Raw genomic sequence first — 19,197 nt, 5'->3', positions numbered from 1 at the left:
CTTTGCAGAAGAAACAGTTCAGCTTTAGATGTACCGATAAAATGACCTTAAAATACTAAGACTGCAAAGGAGAAGCAGCAAGATCTGCCCCCGCCCCAGGCCCTTCCGCCCCACTCCTACCTGAGCTGAGCTTTAAGTTCAGTAAACCTGGGCCGCCTGCTGGGGTCATAGGCCCAGCATTTCGTCATAAGGCTGTAGAGGGTAGGAGGACAATTTGGAGGCATTGGTAATCTTTCCCCATTTTCAATTCGACCGATCACATCATTGTTCTTCACTCCTTGAAAAGGCTTCACACCATGCATCAGTATCTCCCACATACATACACCTGTGAAGTGGGAATGAAAACAGCAGTGAGCTCAGCAGGAAGGGTGCAATTCCCAGGTTCCAGGAACAGCTCCACAGCTGGCATCAGAGAACCAGCGGTGAGGTTTGGGGTAACTCATCTAACCAAAGCATCATTTAGTTGACTCCAATGTAAAATAAGAACAGCAATAGTTTAACATGGTGTGAATAATAAATCGTCAAAGAACATGTCATAATATTTCTCAGAGGTTTACTTTTCTGAAAATCTTTTATTAGAAAGTGAGCCGGGGATTTAGCTCAGTGGTTTCGCCGTCTGCTGCTCAAGTGCAAGGACCTGAGTTTGATCCCCGGTACCAAAAAAAAAAAGAAAGTGGCTCACCAGCTACAGTGATACTTCATGGCTCAATGAACCAGTTCAAAAAAAAGCTGAATGACTTTTAGATCCATTCTCTACCCCAACTTTAGTCCAACCTGAGTATAATTATAGCTGCTGATCTAAGGCCTAACAAGGAAAATACTAAAACTTAAGTCTTAAATTTTTAGAAAAGTCAGATTTCTTGCCTAGGTGCATAAGAGCATTATTGCCTGGATTGTTTTCACTGTCTTCCCACAGCAAAGTTGTCAACTTCCCTGGGCTGCAGTGATCTTGTACATAGATGCCACAGATCAACCTCAGAAAGTTTACTCGCACTCTATCCTTGGGTGCAACTGCAATCTTCTGAGTCATCTTAAAAAGTCACCTTCAAGTGAACAAAAACCAAAAACATCCCTGATGCTGACAATGGTGACATGTAATACAGTAAGAAAGGAATGCTCAGTCTGGTGCTGCAGTGGATACCTTCTCCTAGCATCTTGTGATAGCTACTCTGTGCTTTGGCCATCCTGGATCTCTCATTGTCTCTTGAACCACTCGCAGCATGCCTGTGCTGGGGCCACACTGTGTGTTACATGACCTTTTCTTCACAAACTCTGCCCCCCCTTTCAATATCGGGGAGGGAACTCAGGACCTTGTGCTTGCCAGTCAGGTGCAATGCCACTGAGCTAAATCCCTGGCCCCCACAAACTTCCCTTTTTTAAGGTACATCTGTAATGCAGTTTTCTATGAAGCTTTTCCTGATTCTTCTCTGGGAAGTTATTGTTATTTTAGGTCTACTCATATCATAAAATGCACACTGCACAAACAACACCCGAGAGCCAGGCACAGTGGCACATCCCTGTAATTCTAGTACTTGAAAGGCTGAAGCAGGAAGATCATAAGTTTGAAGCCAGCTGGGCTACAGAGAGATCCTGAATAAAAAAACCAAAAAGATACTCTGAAGAGAGGAACTGTGATTTGACAGAATGAAATGAAGGAGGCAAGCCGTTTTACCACACCAATGTGTATGAAATTCTAAAATTGGCCTCAAATTTAGTAATTTCCAAGTAAAGAGCCTCTGAAAAAAATAGTGCCTTGGTGGTGCTTTTCTCACTAGAAATCCTGATACTATTGTCAGCAATAACAAGACTAGTTATCATTTCTTGAGAACTCATCAAACTTCAAGCACCTTTCCTTGAAATTTACATGTATCATCCTTAATCCACACAATAAACTTACATTCCTTTAAATTCTGTATTGTATAATCAAGCCTAACATGCCACTGATTATAGAAAGCACTATTATTTCACATGACAAAAAATGGAGCCAATTTAATTACAATATAATCCCAGTGCCTCAAACTGTTTTTTAAAATTCTTAGCAAAAAAGCTCTTTTAAGCTCAGTTGGACATGAAAGTAACATTATAAACAAAGTCAACACAAGTGCAGGCAAGGACAACCACATCATTGCCCCCAATTATAGCCAAATGCAAAATGCCACTGGTTTAAGATATGCCCAGTTCTGGAAATGGCAAAATGGGGAAAAATAGGCATTTGAGAACCTTTGAAATGGGAAACCTCCTTGAGAGAGTACATAACTTGTTTTGTGGCTTACACAGCTCACAACTGCTGTCCTCTCTGGGAACCAGTGTCAACTGGACTCTAAAACCTTTTTCTAATCACATCATATGACTTCCTTTCTTACTTGAAAGTTCTTTCCTTTTAATTACCAATTAATGCATTCTAAATGGTTATTAATCATCAACAACAAATAGGAGAAAAAGTAAGAACATTTATTTGATAAATATGAAATTATTTTACCTATAGAAAAAATACATAATAACAGGGCATCCCCTCTGAAGCAGTTTTAACCTGGCAGAGACGGTTTGCAAACAAGATTGCTCACAAGATCACACACAAGTGTTGTGACAGAGAGAAAGCTCAGGAAATGCAGAATAGGAGTAACACCAGGAAAGGTAAAGGCAGGAGTGCCAACCAAAACAAGAGGAAGTCATTTTACAATTTGGATAAAGCAGTTTAAGTACAAGGTATAGATGAGCTCTAGACCCCCTTTAAACTAGTTGGAAGGTACAGCAATAATCTACAGAGCAGGATGAAGAGGAATCACCTTGGGGCAGTGGGAGGGACAGACATCAAGAAAGAAGCAGCTATGGAAGACAAGGGCCAACTTCCTTTCGTGCTTCAAGACAAGCAGATCCAGTCAGGAGATGAAGTACAGACCCTCAAGGGTGGAGAGGCCATCATAGAGCCAGAAGGACATGTTAAGTCTTTCACACTGAAGATATACTGAGACCTTAGAGGAGATAGGAAAGGAGGGGGAAACAGACAGGTGTCACCCTGTGGGGGATAAAAGATAGCAGAAGGAACAGGAGGAAAGAGTGACGGCAAGATGTTCCTACAAAACAGTAGAGCAGTGCAGAAGCCATTGCCCAGCTCTTGCTCTATGGTCAGTTATCCATGGACCTGAGGTAACCCTGGGCAAGGACATGGTCAGGTTAGGGGTGGCAAAGCAACCTACACATTCAGGAAAGAGATCATATTGTAGAATATATGTAGATATTGTAGAATATATGAAATATACTTTTAAAAAATACAAAACTTTAAAAATACTCACCAAACATCCATACGTCACTAGCTGAGGTAAAACGTCGAAAATTGATTGACTCTGGAGCCATCCATTTAATAGGCAATTTTCCTTTGGAAGCTAAAAGATTAATTTTAGAAAATAAGTTTTCCCTGTTAGATGCTCAAGAACCTAAGCGAGCTGAGATTTTCAGTATCAAAATAAAAAGCTTCACCTATTTGACCCTTTGGACCCTCTGTTATTGCTCCAGTTTCTTACCTTTGTAGTAAGTACTGTCTTCCATGTATCGGGATAACCCAAAGTCTCCTAACTTTACACAATCATTTGAGGACACCAGAACATTTCGAGCAGCAATGTCCCTGATAAGGAATAAATTTTAACACAGTAAAAACAAACAAAAACCCCCACAAACTCATCTATGTTATTATATAAAGATATACCAGTAGGTACTTTGAAAGTCAGAAAACTTATATACAATGGTGAACAGATTTATTAGGTTAAAAAATATTTTATTTCATACATATATATGCCTTTGGTAAATATTTACACATGAATATGTTGACAATTATTTGAACGATGGCAAAACATATTTGTAAATAATGCTTATTACTTTTTATGAATTCATATTACCAACTGCATTAAGTGATAGTCATATACAACTAGGTCTGTATTTTCACCATTAAGATATCTCATTAAATAAAAGTTATGAACTTTTATGAATGAATTTTGCTGATGCAGTTTATTGTAATGCTGGATAAAAATAACAAACCCCATAGCCAGGCATGGTGGCACAAGTGTATAATCTCCCAGCACTTGAGAGCTGAGGCAGGAGGACTGCCATGAGCTTAAGGCCAGCCTGAACTACAGAGTGAGACCTTGTCTCAAAACCCCTCCCCCCAAAAAAGCTCCAATAACCCTGACACAATACTGTACTTGGCAAACAAATTGTAAAGATATTTTTCAAGTGGGTTTGAATTACAGACCTGTAAGCTATAAATAGAAATAAACAGAAATTCTGCAGAACGTCAATAGATGTCACTAGTAACACTGTGATATCCTGGAATGTCTTGGGACAGTTATGTGTTTTGGGAACTATTTACATGTTCACTGCACTAGTGCCAAGTACAGCCTATTGACTGTATTTGTGAAGGGAATAAATGTCCTAAAAGCATCACACAAAAATCCTTTAACCATGTAGTAACATGCATGGTACTTCATTCTGAAAGGACGTAACACACGTGACTTTCTAGTGACTGCACAGCTGATTAAAATGGTACAAAAGTATCTATGGGGCACAGTGAGTAATCTTTCCATCCCAGTCTCATCTACTGTTTCCCCTGCTCAGACAGCAATTTAGCAGCTTAATAATTGTCTTACCTGTGCACAAATCTTTTGCTCTCCAAATATGCAAGTGCTGTACTAAGCTGATAGGCATACAGAATCAAAGATGCCAGATCCAAGCTGTATTTCCTCACTTGCAAAAATGACCTCAGCTTTTGGAGAGATGAAAAAGATAAAAAAAGAGAAACAATCAGAGATAGAAAAATCAACAAAAAGTAACACTACAACAAAAAGCAAAAAGCTACCTTCAATAATGTGACTATTTCCAATCTCCCTCCCTCACCCCAGTGCTGTGGATGAAACCCAGAGCCTTGCACAATGCTAGGCAAGCACTCTAATACTGAGCTATAGCCCTAGCCTTCCAAATTCATATCTAATAAAGAGGATAGCTTCAAGGGAGGGCAGGGGAAGGTGAAAAAAATGAGAACCAAGATACTCGTGTAATGGTACAAGATCCCAATGATGTATGTAACTGTATTTTATACCTAAAATGTACCAATAAACTTAATGCAGAAAAAGAGGATAGCTTCAATTCTTCCTTAATTAAAAAACTGTCTAATAAATGAAACATTTTAACCCAGACATTAAAGTCATTTTTTATTTGAAATGATACTGTAAAATTAGAATCCTTATGACTACAGACAATTTCTAAAAAAAAGATATGCTTCATGGGAACGAGTAAAAGCATAGTATGAAGTACTGCTATATGATAACAGTTGACAAAAAGATTTAGTTACTGTCAAACAAGAGTAATACACAAAACAGTCCTTTGCTTCTACTGCAAATCCCGTATCTCAGGGTAGGTAATCATCAATTTCATACTCCACAGTTTGAATGCAGAAGGGTAAAATGGTAGCAGACTGAGTATTTATCCCACTTGGCTTAGAAGTCCCTACTAATGCCGTTAACTCAGCTAAATACTAACACAGAAAAGAAAGGCAAATGAATTTGTTAATATCCTAATTCTAAAGTCAATATGAGAAACATTTAGCAATAGATTTTTTATTTTTCAGTGCCAGGGATTGTGAGCTCAGGACCTTGCACTTGTGAGGCAGACACAGTGCCAATGAGCCAATCCCAGGCCCTAGCAGTAGATTTTTTTTTTTTGTATTAAATTCTTTTATTGGTACATTGTAGGTATACAACACAATTACATTTCTCAGTGGGAATTGTACCTTTATATAATGCATCTTGGTTCTTATTTTTTCCCCATTCCTAGCCCTCCCTTCACGCCCTCCACACTTCCCTATTTACAAAGACTTTATTTCCATTTTTTCCATTTCTCAGCATTTTTTCCTTTCCCTTCTTTCCTTTCCCCTGTGCCTCCCACTACCCCTACCCCTTTGGACCTTTTCTTCCTATTTTACATTATCGACTATTCATTCTAATAATTGGTACATTTTAGGTATACAATATAATGACATTCATCATTGGAAATTTGCACCTTTACATAGTCTCTCTTGGTTCTTATTTTTCACCCTTGCCCAGCCCTCCCTTCAACCCCTCCAGTCCTCCCTATTTACAAAGATTTTGTTTCTATTTTTCCATTTTCTCATATTAATCCCATTCCCTTCTATCCTTTCCCCTAGCCCTCCCACTTCCTTCCCCTTTGCCCCTTTTCTTCCTATTTCACATTACCTATTAACTTTCAGTTTCTCACACCAGAGAAACTAGTGGGTATTTACACATGTGTGTCCTATTTATTTCACTTAAGAGTATTGCTTCAATGTGCATCCACTTAGCTATAAATATCTCTAATTTCTCATTTTTGATGGCTGAGTAGTACTCCATTTTATAAAAAAACCACATTTTCTTTATCCAGTCTCCAGCTGATGGGCATTTGGGCTGTTTCCAAGTTTTAGCTATTACAAACCGCGCTGCTATGAACATGGGTGCACATATATCACTGTGGTATGATTCTTTTAATTCTTTGGGGAAGACCCCAGCAGTGGAATAGCGGGGTCAAATGGGATTTCCAGTCCTAGTTCTTTGAGGTATCTCCATACTGATTTCCACAGTGCTTGCACAAGTCTACACTCCCACCAGCAGTGGAGCAGGGTTCCTCTTTCCCCACAGCCCCGCCAGCATTTGTTATTGGTTGATTTCATGATAGCAGCCATTCTTTCTGGAGTGAAGTGGAATCTCAGCATTGTTTTCATTTGCATCTCTCGAATGACCAGTGATGTTGAACATTTTTTCATGTATTTATTTGCTATTTCTACTTCCTTGTCTGAGAAATGTCTGTTCATTTCAGATGCCCATTTTTGGATTGGGTCTTTAAATTTGGGAGATCTGATCTTTTTAAGTTCTTTACAGATTCGAGATAGCAGACCTTTGTCTGAGGAAGAGCAGGTGAAGATTTTTTCCCACATTGTGGGTTGTCTCTTCACACCCTAGCAGTAGATTTTTGTAAATCACAAGAATTAGCAAACTCTTCAAAGCAAAAGCAGACAAAAAAGGAACCAAAAATATACCTAAATATTCCATTTCATATGGAAATGTAGGACAGAAGAAGGGGTGTATTCAATGATAAAAACTGAGTGTTGGCCTGCCTCCCCACCTGGTGGTCTGATTCAGCACCCTTGGGGTGGGGCACAAAAATTTGCATTTCTAGTAAGTTTCCAGGTGATGACTCATTAAACTTTCTGTATTTTGGAAAATTTCAAAGTGGGCTGTTGACATTGTTATTACTCAGATTTTTCAAAGAAACTATGACTAATAGTAGTTGGTCTGGAAGACACTGCAATTTTTTTTTTGAGACAGGGTCTTGCTATGTAGTTCACGCTGGCCTGGAATTCACGGTAATCTTCCTGCCTCAGCTTTCTGAGTGCTGGGATTATAGGCATGCATCACCACGCCTGAATTCTACAAAAGCCTTAAGAAATTGTTTCGATTTACCTAAATTCAACATTAATTTACCCAAAGTCCCTTAACATTGTTTCTTTCATGCTTGACTCACTGAGCTAGTTCTTTAGGCAACAGCATCAAAAAGAAGCACTTGGTCAGCTGTTGCTATCAGTTTCTATAAAATATCTGGATGGGAGAGACAATGATGCAAGTATTGGGTAAAGGGAATTTAATAATAATAAAAAAATTTTTTTTTAAAGACAAGGTCTTGTTATGTTTGCCAGGCTGAACTCCTAGCCTTCCTGGGTATGGTGGCCCACAACTGTAATCCCAGGTACTTGGGCAGCTGAAGCAGGAGGATCTTGTTAGTGGCTAGCTTTGGAAACAAAGACTGAGTCAAAATAAGAGGGTTAGGGAAGTAACTTGGTGGTAGAGTACTTCCCTATATGTGCAAGGCCTTTGGTTTAATCTCCTGTAACATACACAAAAAAACCCTGTTACAGTAACAACCACCACCACCTTCTAGGCTCATGTGATCCACCCACCTCAGCCTCCCCAAAAGCTGGGCCTACAGGCAAGTTCCACTGCAACTGGCTCAATGATGAAGACATTTATATTTATATTCTCCAAATCAAGACCATATGTAATCCTAAATGAGAACCCTCCTGAAAATCCAGGATAACTATACTTCCTTTTCTGATACCAAACTCCAAGTGCAGACTAAATGATTACAAAGCGTGACTACTTCTTAGTCATGAAGTCAGACAGGTCTGGAGATCACAGTACCTCTCCAAGTGTGCACAGCTCCATTATTATCCAGACAGGATTCTCTGTGATGACTCCAATCAGCTTCACAATATGAGGATGGTCAAACTGCCGCATAGTTACTAGGGAAAAAAGTTGTCCACAGTTATTCTTTTGATAACTGTTAGTTTTTCTTAAGACTGGTCTAATTAAGACATGAAACAGATGGTGTGGGGACTCTGAGCTCAATATCCTGGGTCAGTTTTGCTCATCTCTTAAGGGGGCACAAGCTGACACAGAAAAGCCCTTTCTGCTGTTGAGGCACAGAATAACTATAAGAGCCAACTAATGCCAGGGGGAATATAGGATGAAAAAGGGGAAAGAAAACCCATTCTTGATTTTCGGCAGAAAGCGCAATAAGAAACAAGTGTGGCCTGTTCCCCTAGGGCCTTCCAGGACTTCCTGCTGACAGCAGTAGGTGGCTCAGGGGGCCAGGAGATGTGCTTCAACCTCTGCCCTATAGGTCCTTGGAACCCTCGCTGTGACTGCCCACTGGCTGGGCCAAGGCTATGAAGCACAGGTGACCACTCCTCTGCCCACCTCAATGACCTGATGGCAGCAGAGGTCTTAGAGCTGGGATCCCTCGGGCTGCAGGGTCTTCCATCCCAACCCTGCTGGCCTAGTTGAAGCTCTCACCAGCTGCTATGTGGCATGGTGAGAATGCTGCCCTCCCAACTGCAGCAGAGGGCCGTACATGGGTCCTAGAAGGCAGGTCTGAAAGTGTGGCCACTTTGGGCCACAGAACTGTGCAGATGGACCTGGGGTGTGTGTGGTATCTTAGTTAGATTGCACCTCCTTGTGATGAGGATGCATAAAGGCTTCACCTATCCTGGAAGGTGAAAGAGCTCAGGCTGAGGGCTAGTAAAATAGCTAACAACTGGGTGGTTTCCAAAGAGAGAAACAGTAAAGTAACATTTCACATTTGGCTAATTGGAAATGCCCATCACTCTTTGGGAAAATTTACTGGCTATTTTTAGAAAGCCAGTGTGAAAAAGCTGCTCTTGACCCCCAGTCCCCAACCTTTTGAAAGAAAATTTGTGGCATGTGGACAATAATGATGTAAAGAGGTTGCCAACATAAGATGAAGTGGAGTTAGAAAATTGCATGTCTTAGAAACATCCATTGTTTAAAAAAATGACAGCAAAGAAGTGTCTTCTGGAAGTAACTTTAAATGGAGCTTGTTAGGCCATTTGGAGAAATGACACTAGCAGTGATACTTGTCCACCTTTGTTCTGTAGGCTAGAGGACCTTGAGAAGACACTGAGAAAAGAAGATCCAGTATCAGACTAATTACATGTAGAAGGTGATGTTTGAATTGTAACCATTGTTTTGTGTGTACATTTTAGTTCTCAGTACTTCTATATATCTTTTTTTTTTTCGTACCGGGGATCAAACTCCGGACCTTGCACTTTCGAGGCAGGCAGCGGAACCACTGAACTAAATCCTCAGCCCAGTCCTATATATCTATACATATTTGACAATGTTAAGTATATTATTAAAATATCTGGTCTTTCTAGATATTCTCAAGTACCTGATACATGTTAAGAAGCAGAAGTAATAAAATAATGCATTTTGTAAAGTTTTGTTAAAACTCACACGAAGTGTCATTTTGTTGGGGGAACAGGCAAACCCCCTCTTGAATAGTACAAATTATGTGTATGCCCTGGTTCCTGGAAGAGAAGGAAATGCAGAGTGCTGTGCTAATGCACTTATATAGAGAGGCAAGTTACCACTGTCCGTTATGGCTGTGGATTTTGTTTTATTTTGCTGTGTTTGTAGGGTATGTAAAGGACAAATGAGTCCTTTTACAACACCTACTCTTCCTAGAGGTTAAAGAGGTTCTCAGTTTTGACAAAAGTAGAGTTGGTAGAGGCCAGGGATTTAGCTCTAGTGGTTCTGTCGCCTGCCTCGCAAGCGCAAGGTCTCGAGTTCGATCTTTGGTATCCCCCCCCCCCAAAAAAGTAGAGTTGGTAAATTAACCAATTTTGTACGTTTTGTGTTAAAATTCCCAGGAAAGACTGTCTTCTGAAAATTTGAGCATTTTAGCCCATTGGGTTAGTGGAGAAGGGATGGGTGTTTTTTTTGTTTGTTTTGTTTTGTTTTTTGTACCGGGGATCAAACTCGGGTCCTTGTGCTTGTGCAGCAGGTGGTGAAACCACTGAGCTAAATCCCTGGCCCAGGGATGGGTTTTAAACTAGAATGCTCATATTTTTAAGACATTTTCAATTACTGTTACATGTGTGCAGCTTAATCAAGACTGCTATGTATGTGTATCAAATAAATTGAGTCTTTAAACATCCAGTCTTATCCAGATGTTTAGAAGCACCCAATGTATGTTAAATCTAGAGACAGTAAAATATCACTTTGTAAATATCTTTTTGCTAAAATTAATATGCAATAATTGTCTGTTGGGAAGGGAATGGCAGTACCAGCAATATGGTACTGCCTGTTCTTGTTCAATGGTTTGGAGCAGAAGGGAGGGAAGCAAATGCAGAAGTTAATATGTTAGTGTTTGTACTTGGATATTTTTGGACATAATTTTTGTTTTGTGGTTTTATTCTGCTGTATATATAGTGTACATAACAGGGAAATAAATCAAAATCTTTGCATTTAGTCCCTAAATGTTAAAGAGGTTGCCAGCGTATGACAAAGTAGTGAAGTTAACGTATTTTGTACACTTTGTGTTGAAATACACAGAAAAGCTTCTCCTCTATAAATGAATTTTGGATTCAACCATCTCTAACATTACATATGCCTGCCTATACTTATCCACTGGGGTGAAGGCAGAGAGAAGGAAGTCAGGAGGGAATGGTTCAAGGCCAAAATGGTCATATTTAGTATATGTGCTGCTGAAGCAAGCACCAAAATGGTCACATTTAGAAGAGACTGCATATTAAAACCATTGCTACATGTGCAATTTTATTTATCAGTGCTGTATGATAACAGACAAGTTCTAATATGAAAAATCTAATTCTAGATATACAGAAGTGCCTGATATATTTAAAAGTAGAAGTAGTAGAATGTCTGTAAATATCTTTTTTTTTGGTACTGGGAATGGAACTCAGGGCTTTGTGCTTGTCGAGCAGGCGGTGCGCCACTGAGCTACATCCCCAGTCCTGTAAGTATCTTTTAAAAACTGATGGGAAATACTATGTTTGCAAAGAGAATAGTTAAACCATCTCTAAACAGTACACTGTCTGTACTTGTTCACTGGGTTGAGGGAGGTAGGAGGGAAGAAATTATGAAAGGTGTTTTGTTAAATGTATGGTAGAAAATTTCACTGTATCCACTGCTCTTATGTTACATGCATTTCATTTAATTTTGCTATACTGTATATATAGTGTATATACTGAACATGAGTCCTAATTTTACAATATCTAGTCTTTAGATATTAAAGAGGTGGTCAATGTATGACAAAAGTAGAGTTAGTAAACACATTTTGTATACTTTGTGTTAAAATTCATACAAGAGTTATCTTCTGAGAAGGACTTTGGGAAGTGTAATTATAAAATCACATTTGAATGACACATGTGCCTATAGCACATGTGACAAAGAGAGAAGAAATGAAGGATTCTAGGCCAGAAGACACTTTCAGATATAATCAGTTACATATGTGTAGTTTATTCAACACTACTGTGTATAAAATTGACAAATTTGAGTCCATATTTGAAACACCTAGTCTGTCTAGATGTTTAGAAGAGTACAAAGTATGATAAAAGCAGAGGTAGGGCCGGCAATTTAGTTCAGTGGTTCTGCTGCCTGCCTCACAAGCGCAGTGACCCAAGTTCAATCCCTGGTACCAAAAAAACCCCCCAAAAACCAGAAGTAGTAACAACACATTTTGTAGATATACTTTTGTTAAAATTAATAATGAAATGCTGTCTTTAGGAAATGGAATGATCAAATCACTAATCTGAGCGGTAGTCATATTTGTAATAGTTCAGAGAGGAAGGAGGAAAAGAAAGTGCAATGGGCTCTAAATCGATGTGGTTTTGGTGGAGCAAGATTGACCACTGTCCCTTATGTCTGTGCATTTTGTTTTACTTTCCAGTGTATATAGTTGTACAGAAAGGACAAGGAGTCCTATTTAAATCTAGTCTTTCTAGATATTCAAGAGGTTGCCAGTGTATGATAGAAGTGGAATTAGTAAACTAACATGGTAAGTACACTCTGTGTTAAAATTCATTAGAAATAATGTTCTTTTTTTTTGGTACCAGGGATCGTACTCGGGTCCTTGTACTTGCACAGCAGGTGGCAAAAGCACTGAGCCAAATCCCCGGCCCAGAAATAATGTTCTTAAAACCACTTAGGAAGCAAAATTGTTAAAGTCTCTTCTAAGTATTACATATGCATATATCTATCCCCTAAGTTAAAAAACATGGAAAAAGGAAAAGGTTCTAGACCAGAGTGTTTGTATTTAGATGAAACTTTTAAATTTACAGCCTTTGCTAAGTATGTATGTGCAATTTACTCAATGCCGCTATACATATGGGACATTTGAGTTGCTACTGAAACATCTTTCTAGATGTTAAAGTACACATATGTGAAAGTCAAGGGCTAATGTAACATGCTTTAAGTATTTTTTTTTTTTGTTACTTCACAGGAATGGTTGTATTTTAGGAATGGAATTGTCCAACTTGCTGTCTTAGAGAGTATGCTAGCTATTTATGGGGTGCAGGAGGGGAAGTACACAGAGAGGGAAGTGAGTTCAGATCGTGTTGTCATTGTTCTATATGTGTACTTTAGTTAATATTGCTGGGTATTAAAGAAGTAGCAGCAAAATAATCCCTATTTAAATGTCCTTTTGTTAGTTTTTAGGAAGAACTGTCTTCTGGAAGTGACCTTTGTTAAAGCCACCTCTTGGAGCTAGATGTGGTCCTGAGCCTAGTCACTGAACTGGTGAAGAGGGAAAAAGGGAGGGTGAGTGTGGTAAGGGCTCTTTGCTAGTATCTCCTCACATGTGGAAGATGACTTTAGATTATAACCATAGGCCTGTATGTGCATTTCTGGTAAAGTACTTGGGTTTATTGTGCACCAAGTTCATACTCTACCGCACAGCATCTGAGCTTTATAGATGTCCTAAGGGGACAATGTATGATAAAAACCAGAGGTAGTGAGTTAGACAACATTTAAGTACTTTTTGTTATAACTGATAGAAAAGATGCATCTTGGACTTAGAATTGTTACAACACCTCTTGGCAGTGGACTTGTCATTAGGACCTGTCATGAAGCCAGGTCTTTTCCTATACATAACTCAGAGATTCAAGAACAGGATTAAGGATGTACTTGAACTTAATTGATTAAGTCACAATTATGATTTATACCATATTAATTCAGAGATTCAAGAACAGGATTAAGGATGTAGTTGAACTTAATTAAGTCATAATTATGATTTATACCATATTAATTTATTGGATGCTTAGGTGGCAAATATTTACTAAAATGCAAAGTGGAATTCAATCATTTGATGTAATCAAAACACCTAAAAAATCTACTGAGTGCTTTTCATGTGTCAAGCCCTGTGCTGGGAATGGGTATGGAGCACTGAGCAAAACAGACATAGTCCCTGTTATCATGGGGCTTAAAGCCTTATGGGAGAGACAGACAATAACCAATGTGAACAATGTATGCATTTAATCATGAATACTTAGGAGGAAAACAAAGCGGTCCTGTGACGGAGAACACCAAGGAGAGGCCTATTTTAAGTATGAAAAGGGTTCTCTGTGTAGGTGATGTTTAAGGGAAGCCTTGGAGGATGAGAAAGGGATACAGTCTGTGACAGGGAGGAGAAAACCACAGCCTGAGAGCAGGTAAATATGGCTCAAGGTATACAAAATGGACAAGATCCTTGCTCCCCATGAGTTTACTCTCAGGAGAGAAGACCCAATCACACATAACTCGCCCAAGGAAGCTTCATCACAGGATGACTAAACCAAGAGCCAGAGGAATGTAGATGAAGAAAGTCACATCTAGCAAATCACCTGGGAAATCATCATAAGAAGTTTCTTTTTGGGCGAGTCTTTACTTTTATAGTAGGACTAAGGGACTGGTCACAATCCTTACTCTTCCAGTAGTCTGTGAGTTCCAAAAAGCCAGGGACTATGTTTGTATTGTGCATTTCTACATTTCCTGGCCTGGCAAACTCTGGGATGGGATCATTTTATATATGTGTACCAATTCCAGTGCAAAGATGTTTAATGATGTAGCTACCAAAGTATAAACAGAAAATATATCATTAACACTTGCATGTAACACATTGCATTTACATGGCAAAAATCTATAGATGTGTACCAGTGAAAATATGGATATTAATTTGCAAAGAAGAATAAATGGAGTTGTCTCAAAAAGTAAAAACATCTTTCTTCTTCAGAGACAGGATTTCACAGAAAGTCACATGGAGTTCCACAGAAATTTGTAGAAACTTACAGGCTTCTTGAAGAAATTTCTCTCTCACGCTGTCCGAAGTACAGTTTTTACATGTTTTAATTGCAACTGCCAAAGCTGGATTCTCCTGTGTTAAGGAAATTACAGAATCACGCCCATGCAAAAGGTTCTCTGTATCAATCATCAGGCACATTCATGAGAAACTGTTTTGTAACTCTGTGGATTATATACCAGATAGGACTAGAACTATAAAATCTTAAAAGAAAAATACTTAAAATTTTGTAGAAAATCCTCAAAGGAAAAATAGACATCCATGTAAAACACTGCAGAGAGTCATTCATTCACCTATCATGAATGTTGAGAGTGTTTGCTACATGGCAGGCACTGTCTTAAGGGCCTGGGAGTCAGCAGTGAACAACAGAGGCAGTGGTCCCTGCTTTTGCCCACCTTCTATTGCAGGGAAGAACAAATAAGTTATATAATATACTGGAAAAACAGTATTACAGAGAGATATTAGGATGTGGAAGAAGGGGTTATGGCTGCTGTGTGAGGAAGGCCTCACTGAGAAGAAAAGATGAAAGCAAAGATCTGAAGGAGGAGAAGAAGCTTGCTATGTAGTCAAACTTGGTGTATTACTCCAGGGTGCAGCAAGAATGTGTAAACATGTATTGCCAGTAAGGCTGGTGTTGAGTATATGAGGGTGGAGATTATGGTGTCAGAAGGGGAATAGTGGGGGCTTCAAACCAGCACAAAGGCATGGCTTTTACTGTAAGCAAAATAGGGACCTAGGGTAATGTCTGGGCAGGAGAGTGTATGACCTGACCCAAGGTCCCAAAGGACCTGGCTGTGCTGCTGAGACTGCTGTGGGGAAGTTAGGCAGGGAACTCTGCAGGCCACTCTGGTAGTAGCCTGGGTGACAGATGATGGTGGTCTGGCTAAGTGTGGCAACAGTGGAGGTGGACAGAAGGGTTGAGCTTTTGCATATGTTTTGGAGGTAAGAGAAACTGGCTCCTGATGGGCTGGGTGAAAGAGAGGAATTCCTGTTTTTGGCCAGAGAAACTAAACCGACAAGACAGAAGAGATCGTAAGTTTTGCTTTGAAGGTGGCAAGCTAGGGACATCATCGAAATAGTAGAAGCACCAGGAAATAGTGGGTAGCAGGACAGTATGCCTGGGATGTAAGAGGAAGCCTGAGCTGAATATGGGAATCAGAAGTAGCCCGGTTCATGGGACTGCATGACATCATCAAGGGAGACAGAAGTCCGAGGATGGTGTTCTGTGGCTGTGTAGTGAAGGGTTCAGGGGGAAGAGGGGAAAATGCCAAAAGAGACTGGGCAAGTGTGACCACCAACACAAGAGAAAAACAAAAAAAATGCACTGTCCTAGAAGCCCAAACATTTGTCTCTCCTTCAAGTGCAAAGTTTAAGAAATACCAGAAATATGATATGAAAAATGATTTACCATTTAAAGTAAGCATATCAAAAGAATCTAGGGATGAATCTGGATAGCAACTGTATGTATCATACTTACTTGAAGGCAGAAAAGAGACAGAGGAAAGAAAGAGGGCAGGAGAGAAGAGAGGAGCAAATGGGAATTTACAAAGGTTTAGGAAATGCTGACTCCTGACTCAGTCCCAGTGTCGCTGCTGCTATTCTCCTTTCTAAGAATCTTTCCCAAGCTTCCTTATGAAATGTGGTGGATTAACCAGGCAGAGATGTAGTTCAGGAGTGAGACAGACACCACTCAAGGGGTGTGATGCTGTTCTGTCTCTGTCTCCCTCTACGCCTTCTCTGAAGTGTATGGAGTTATTTGGTACCCAAGTGGGTATGCCATCTCTCTGTAATTTCTCAACAGGTTTTGACATTTTTATGCTTTATGCATGTTATCTCAGATGTCGTCTCACTCCTGCAACCTGAATTTTGAAGGTGAATCACCAGAGGCTGGGAGGCTTGGGCCTCATGCTGCTAGGAGTGGCAACTTCTTCCCTACAGGGTGCCACTTGAAGGAAGAATAAGGGCAATTTGTAGTTGTGACAAGCACCACATAATGGCAGTGGCTTGGTAACACACTAGGCAGGATTCACTGTCCTGAGCCAGGATGGAGCTGCCACCTGTTGGAAGATTTGGCTCTGAAATGGTATCCATGGTTAATTTCTTGAGCGCTAATGAAGCTTAACTGTGCCAACCTTCCTCTGAAGAATTCTTGTTAATTAACAAGATACCAGTCCAAAATACCAGTCATGGGTAGGAGGGACAGGCATTAGACTTATGAAGATGAGATTTTACCTCTTTTCTTCTTTGAATCTATACATATACTGTTGGGTTCAGTCCCGGCCTCACCTCCCTATGCTACCTCATGTACTGCCAAAGGAGTCAAGTGACACTTAATGTGTTGATCTTCAAATTAGTATGTTTAGTTTCCACTATCTCTTTCAGTCCAGATTCATATACTGAACCTATCTATCTCTTCGCTGTTTCCAGTAGAGGGGGAAAAGTTATCTTTAAAATGATATGCCCCAAATGGAATACTACTTGGTTATAAAGAATGACACATTTGAGACATTTGTAGGCAAGTGGATGCACCTAGAAAATATAATGTTGAGTGAAATAAACCAGACTCACAAGCTTAAATACCATATGGTATCTATCATTTGAGTGAGGCAAAGTAAAAACAAAGAATATGATACAGGGTGGATACAAAAGGACAAGGGTATGGATCTCTTGGAATAGAGAAGTGGTCCAAGGGAACAAGGGTGAGGGATGAGGAGGAGGAGGAAGAGAAATGAGAGGAATAAAGATGTGCCATGTATAGGAACCTAATAGTTTCAATTAATGTAAACACTATATGCCATAATATGAGCTCAGACAAATAATACCAACAAGTATGAAAAAGGGGATAGGGGAACCAGAGGAGGAAGGGGTAAGGAAGAGGAAGGGGATTAAAAACAAGGAAACAAGCTGTAATATGTACATATAACCACTCCCAAGATGACTGTAAACTGCACGAATTGGAAACACGTACTAATTAAAAAAAAACAAAAGATATGCCCCAAACAGTTTCTGACACCCACCACGAAGGTGGATTTTTTACATCCACTGATTGAGCCATGAGGTCTTGGAATATTTGGTCCAATGTTATTTTGGATGTTTCTATGAGGGTGGTTTTGAATGAATTGAACATTTAAATCAGCAGACAGAGCAAAGCAGACTGCCCTCCCTGGTGTGGGTAGGCCACACCAAGGCCTCCCACAAAGAGAAGGAAACTCCTCTGCCTGACAGCCAGGACACTAGTCTTTTCCTGCACGAAAGATTTGAACTACTCCCTATTTTCAGAGGGCTTCAGACTTGGATGGACTACACCTAGCTCTCTTACATCTCCAGCTTGCCAAATGTAGATCTTGGGATTCATCAGCCTCCATAACCACACAAGCCAATTGCTTACAATAAATCTCTATATGGTTCTGCCTCTCTGGAAAATACTATCAAACCTGTTTCTTCCAGAGTCTTCACCTTACTTAAACAGTATCCATACACTTGCTCAGACTAGATAATCCAGAAGCCACTTTTTTTTTTGGTACCGGGGATTGAACTCAGGACCTTCCTCTTGCAAGGCAGGCAGCGGCACCACTGAGCTGAATCCCCAGCCCCAGAAGCCAATTTTGATTTTTCTATTTTCACAGCCATCTTGCTGCAACTCTAATGACAATGTTCACTTTTCCTTTTGCCACCCACACTCCACATGGCAGGGAGATATTTCAAAAACGTTGATCAGATCATCTCATAAAGTCCAACTCTCTGCCACTGGGCACAGGCCTCCTTTTCTATTATCAGTTGTGTGACACAGGTTAGTCACTGAACTCTGAGAACTTTAGAAAGTTTACCTATCAGAGACAGACATGGAGGGAAGCTCAGAGATCACCTGGTTCAATTATTAAAGAGTTAAGAAGCCTCACTTTTCAACATCTCATAGTCAGGCATAGCCAGGCCTAAATTTAACTCTTTCCATTCAATTTAGATCCATTGTGGTTTTTACTAAATTTAACCTTAAAAAGCAGAATTAAATTAAATAAAATGTAAAAATATATAATAAATTAAAAAGTTTGATATAAGCACAAAATAAAGGCAATTAAAACTGAATTTTAAAAAACTGAACTGTCTCACTATATGGTGGCAATTATCTTTTGTCTTTCATAAAAACAGAACAAATTTCTATACAACTAATTCAACAACTAATTTCTATAACTCTTTGGTTATAAAAATAACATTCATTAGTGCATGTGTAAAGGATATTTAAAAAATGGAAAGTTATGAAGGTACTAGTTTGCCATTTCCAAAGCAGAGGAATCAAAAGAGGGTTAATATCTATGCTGTTCTAACTTATTAGCACTATCTCTATACCTTTGTTATTATTCTAGTTAAAAATTTTTTTCTGCTGGGCATGGTGGCACATGTTTGTAATTCCAGCACTCAGGAAGCTGAGGCAGGAGGATTGCTGTAAGTTCGAGGCCAGTGTGGTCTACACAGTGAGTTCAAGGCCAGCCTGCACTACAAAGTGAGACC

General features: G+C 39.6%; 1 protein-coding gene across 49 annotated transcripts in view; it reads right to left on the bottom strand.

Annotated features, from left to right (window-relative positions):
• Ptk2 (protein tyrosine kinase 2) overlaps positions 1-19,197 on the bottom strand; it is a 347,380-nt gene that overhangs the window by 78,493 nt on the left and 249,690 nt on the right. For all 49 annotated transcript variants that reach the window (XM_087187130.1, XM_087187131.1, XM_087187134.1 and 46 more), the window contains 6 exons: positions 14,682-14,766; positions 8,238-8,338; positions 4,641-4,756; positions 3,522-3,622; positions 3,294-3,383; positions 121-325 (listed from right to left, as the gene is read on the bottom strand). In XM_087187130.1, coding sequence (XP_087043256.1) covers positions 121-325; positions 3,294-3,383; positions 3,522-3,622; positions 4,641-4,756; positions 8,238-8,338; positions 14,682-14,766 — 698 coding nt within the window. The remainder of the gene's footprint in view (positions 1-120; positions 326-3,293; positions 3,384-3,521; positions 3,623-4,640; positions 4,757-8,237; positions 8,339-14,681; positions 14,767-19,197) is intronic.

Source organism: Heterocephalus glaber, unplaced genomic scaffold (genome assembly GCF_053883595.1).
Source record: "Heterocephalus glaber isolate CG9 unplaced genomic scaffold, H.glaber_assembly_v1.0 deba00000281, whole genome shotgun sequence".
Taxonomy (NCBI): domain Eukaryota; kingdom Metazoa; phylum Chordata; class Mammalia; order Rodentia; family Bathyergidae; genus Heterocephalus; species Heterocephalus glaber.
The sequence above is the reverse complement of the archived record's forward strand: the minus strand, read 5'-3'. Positions and strand labels throughout refer to the sequence as shown.